Source organism: Nomia melanderi, chromosome 11 (assembly GCF_051020985.1).
Source record: "Nomia melanderi isolate GNS246 chromosome 11, iyNomMela1, whole genome shotgun sequence".
NCBI lineage: Eukaryota > Metazoa > Arthropoda > Insecta > Hymenoptera > Halictidae > Nomia > Nomia melanderi.
Genome location: NC_135009.1, coordinates 17,965,284 through 17,969,738, shown reverse-complemented (window position 1 = coordinate 17,969,738; position 4,455 = coordinate 17,965,284). Strand labels below are relative to the sequence as shown.

General features: G+C 34.2%; 2 protein-coding genes across 3 annotated transcripts; one reads left to right on the top strand and one right to left on the bottom strand.

The window, feature by feature from the left end:
* Positions 1-95: 95 nt before the first annotated feature.
* On the bottom strand, positions 96-4,435 carry LOC116432007 (sec1 family domain-containing protein 2). 2 transcript variants are annotated; one of them, XM_031988252.2, is made up of 11 exons: positions 4,272-4,435; positions 3,984-4,178; positions 3,612-3,854; positions 3,126-3,395; positions 2,875-3,060; positions 2,513-2,767; positions 2,303-2,431; positions 1,983-2,214; positions 1,799-1,907; positions 1,560-1,709; positions 96-1,471 (listed from the first exon to the last, which is right to left on the bottom strand). In XM_031988252.2, exons 2-11 carry the CDS (start codon positions 4,011-4,013, stop codon positions 1,264-1,266), a joined length of 1,812 nt encoding a protein of 603 aa, XP_031844112.1. In that variant the 5' UTR covers positions 4,014-4,178; positions 4,272-4,435; the 3' UTR covers positions 96-1,263. The 2 variants fall into 2 exon arrangements, with proteins under 2 accessions (XP_031844112.1, XP_031844111.1); XM_031988251.2 differs by having other exon boundaries at positions 3,967-4,435.
* On the top strand, positions 394-1,439 carry Xrcc2 (X-ray repair cross complementing 2). The gene has a single exon (XM_076371843.1). It carries the CDS (start codon positions 394-396, stop codon positions 1,207-1,209), a length of 816 nt encoding a protein of 271 aa, XP_076227958.1. The 3' UTR covers positions 1,210-1,439.
* Positions 4,436-4,455: the final 20 nt, after the last annotated feature.

The following is a 4,455-nucleotide window of genomic DNA, read 5'->3' as shown; positions in this document are numbered from 1 at the left end:
CTCTCGTGCAGAAGAAAAGTGAAACAAAAAACATTAAATCTTTGGTTCGCGATGCGTTCTACTTAACGACAATTTTCATTTCGTTTAATCCAACATTCGTTTTACGTGTTTGTTTATTCTTTTTTAATCAACATTTACGTACACATCAATTTTCGTTACAAAACTAAATCGCAATGTTCATCTTTATGCTCTCTACACAGTAGAAATAAAACTCCTTTGTGCGCATATATGTATATATGTACATGTGCACAGAAGTATTATATATATATGTATGTATGCTTAAATTACGTGTACAAGTTTGAAATATTTCTTGCAACTCTATGCATATTTTTACACAGAGCTATTCAAAGGTGATTAATACAATTTATTGGAAGAAGATAAAGGAGAATCTCTATGCAATCACAAATAGAATCCGGTGTGGAACTGTTCGCAAGATTAAATAAAAAACCGAGTCTGCAAGAACTGGAGGATACTTTGTTCCTCGAAGGACCTAAAAGTACAGACGTTATAGAAATAAATGGCGCACATTCATCCGGAAAAACTCTTCTTCTTTCTCAATTGCTCGCAAAATGTATCCTACCAGATTATCATGGAACTGTTCGAATTAAAGGTTGCAACGCTCCTGCTATTTTAATAAATACGGACCATCATTTTCAAGTCTCGCGTTTGATCGAGATAATGACTGGTGTTGTGAACGTTGCCTATGCTGAATCGTTCAAGTTCGATCCCCTCGACACGGAACTTGAGAAAATAAATATTATTCAGAATTCTCTGTCCAATTTGAAAGTAATCAATTGTTATCATAGCGAACAATTTCTTCTGATGTTGCGTACATTGGACGATATGTTTCTTAGTAATGCCAAAATTGCCCTTTTAGCAATCGATAGTATGACGGCTTATTACTGGCAGGAGCGCGAAAACAATGTTGTTACAATCGATACTTATATAAAAAGGTTATTAAAACTCGTCAAAAAGCAGACAAACTTGTTTAATGTTGTAACAGTATATACCAAACCTTATGAAAGTACCATTAATTACAAAGCTAAAAGAAGTACAATAGATCCCTCTACGAATGACACAGAATGTAAGATACATTTACGCAAAGCAAACGGATTACGAAAATTCACATGTACATTAGAAAGGGGGGAAGCTATTAAACATATCTGTTACTCTGTGTCGGCGAGTGGTATTAAATGGGAAATCGACTAAGGAGAAGGATAAATTTCATTCTATTTATACATTTCATATCCGGAACAAAATGTGTCAGTGGAACAATATCTTATCTACGATATCTAATGGATTTAACAGTCGTGATCCTGCTAATATTACATGGGGTGTCTCATTTTTATTCGGAATCAAAGAGACTTCTTGTATTAATTTTGCTTCTTCTGCGGTAAACCCTCCAATAATGTACAATAAAATATAGGGATTGTCACGAGGATGACGCTTTGCTTTACCTCTTAATAATAAGCTGCGGTATATAAGAAATTAAAGATTTAAATATCATGTGTTTTAGTCGTATAAATATAAATTGTACCAGAAAGTATTAAAATGCTTACTTGAAGCCAGCTGAAATTAGCGAAGACGACCGTTGGCGTAGATCACGCAGTTCTCGACTTGTACTCGTATGAAAGATGTCTTCGATTATCTGTTCCACAATGCTAACATGCCGGATTGTTTCTTGCGAAGTTGTTTTTATCATGAGGAATCTGTAAATAGTGGACATTCGACGTGTTAAAATATTGCATTCGTCGGTCACAACGATAGAAAACTTCTAATATTTTATTTCAAAATATACCTGTAATCTTGCAAAAATGAGCGTTGTTTTGCGATTAATTGAAGAGTATGAATGATACGCGCCGCTATTTTATGCGACGTTTCACGTGCTGCGGCCGCGTCAGTTGCTCCTTACATAAAAATAACTGGAATAAATGAACTGCCGTTTATGTTATTTGAACAATGTACCGTATAATAATGTATACCCAGTAATAGTAATGTCCGTTGAGAAGTTGATATTTTGTTGGTCGATGGATTCTTTTTGAACGTTTCAAAGTCTTCGAAAATTGCAGCTGCGAGTGATTCCTCCAATTGTTGTTCTTGTTGTGTGGAAAATCGAATTTGCGTTCCCGCAAGGGCGTAAACGTGTATCAACAATGCTAACAAATTTTCGATATCGAGTCTTCGAAAATTGCGGGTTCGTACAACGTTACTCAACTAAAAGGATATTCGAAAAATTGATGTTCGTTCGATGACATGTACTAATTGCGGAATTACATGACTGAAACGGTATTACTGATTATACTTGCGCGAGTATACTCGAGGACTCCCGGCTCACGGAAAGATTTTGCAATGCCAATTTCTCTAAGCTGGTAAGGAATTCAAACTGACTGGTTTTCTGCGAAATTGATGCTTCAACTATCGCCATAATAGCCTGCGTTGTAGTGGAAATCTGATTAAAAGCAATCTATGCGTTTCCGGTGGGAAGAACAGAAAAGAAAAGGCAATAAATTACCTGCATCTTTTCTATATAGTTCATCATAGAATCGATGCTGTTTGTACCTTGAAGTTTGTTAACAGCTTTTTCTAAACTATGACCGGAAATTCTCACTGGTGTTCTCAATTTTGAACTATCCTTCATAGAGATATTGTTCAACATCTGATTTGCCGTAGTTAATAACTTTTTTTCATTTTCCGAAACAAAGAAATTGATCATAGATTTCTCTATACTCGCTAAACATCCAGGTACTTTGTACATTCGTAAAATTCCCTTAATAATGATACAGAAAAATACACGTGGTGTAATGGAAATTATTAAATTACATCTATGATGTAAATCTGTTAAAATATACGCTAACGCGTTAGATCATATTTTACCTCTGTCGTTCCAAATGCGGGAGACATATTAATCGCTACATCGTTATTGTGCTGTGGCAAACGTGGAAGTGCTCCCAATACTTTGGCGAGAAACGACTCCGTATTATTGCTAGTAGGAGTACAGAGGTCTAACGTTCGATCCAATAAAATAAGTGATACTCCTACTTCTTTGACTCGCGACGAATGCTATGCAGACAAAAATAAACAGTTCAACTTATGCTTTGTTATTTTATCGTTAGTTTGTTACTTACATTTTGATGAACACCATTAACAAAGTAGTTCTCCAAATTTTCTGCTAAGAGATCGCTCAACTTCCCAACAGAATACACTTCTATTTTGGCATTAAGACTGTCGAATAATTTGTAAAATGAATTTGCTATAAGACATATCTCTGCAGATGTATCTTCCACGATACTTGTGTTTAAAGGTGGCATTAAATCTCCAAATGGAGGTGTCACAAACAGATGATCGTTCAAAGGAGCAATTAAAAGTGGTACATGGATGATGCTAACAGAAGGATCCTACAAATGAATTTATCATGGTTGAAACAAGAAATTAAATGTAATACTGGTTTGTAAATGAATCGTTCGAATCAACTGATGGTGATAGTGATTAGACTACAGGTTTTATGCATTTACAAGACATTCAAATGTACAAAAGAAAACTCCATTAAAATATAAAAATTCAACAAATATTGATACTACTCGCATAAAAATATAAACAAATAATAAACAAACCTGCAACATGTTTTTCGAGATCATCCAAGCTTCGATATCTTTTTTTAATTTAATGTAATTCAACTTATCTTGTTTTGAATGGGTTGCAGGATAATTAGTAGTGCAACATGGAATACTACAATATATTGTCAAACTGTTGAACGTATTTTTAGCTAAAATCATTTTGATTGTTCGCTGATAGAATGCCGGATCACCTGTTGTGGACACGATAACAGCTTTCTTGGCATCTTTGACTTCCGGATACTAAAAATAATGAATATACTTTATGTTGACGATAAAAGATTTTATGAATGTGATAGTTGAATTCCTTCATTGTTTATCTTAATTTATGATTTAATATAAATTGTGAGCTCACTCGAAAATGATACATGCCGAGCTCGTGAACCGCAATCGCACCAGCATTTTTCAAAGCCATGTAACCATTGCCAGCTGCGTACCAGTGTAAGCATTCAGTCGCATAACGATCTATGTAAACCACGGCACCGTATACCTCCGCAAAAATAACCGTCCAACATTCGGAATTGAATTTTTTTATTCCAAAAACAATATTTGTCATTTTCTTCTTTTCTGTTTTTATAATTTCAATAGATGTAATTGCTTTGATTTTTCATTATACTTGCGCATAGAAATATTTATGTAATTTTCCTTATCCTGTTCTACCTTACAACCGATAACCACAATTCTTTATATTTGATTGCAATTAAAGGATATTTTAAGATTTCGTAGAAGTAAAAAAGCATTGGTTATTTTAAATAATGATAATACAGCTCTCTTAAATGGAACACAACACCTTCATCATTTAAATGGCAAATACATAATATCTAACCTACATGTATATAAATGT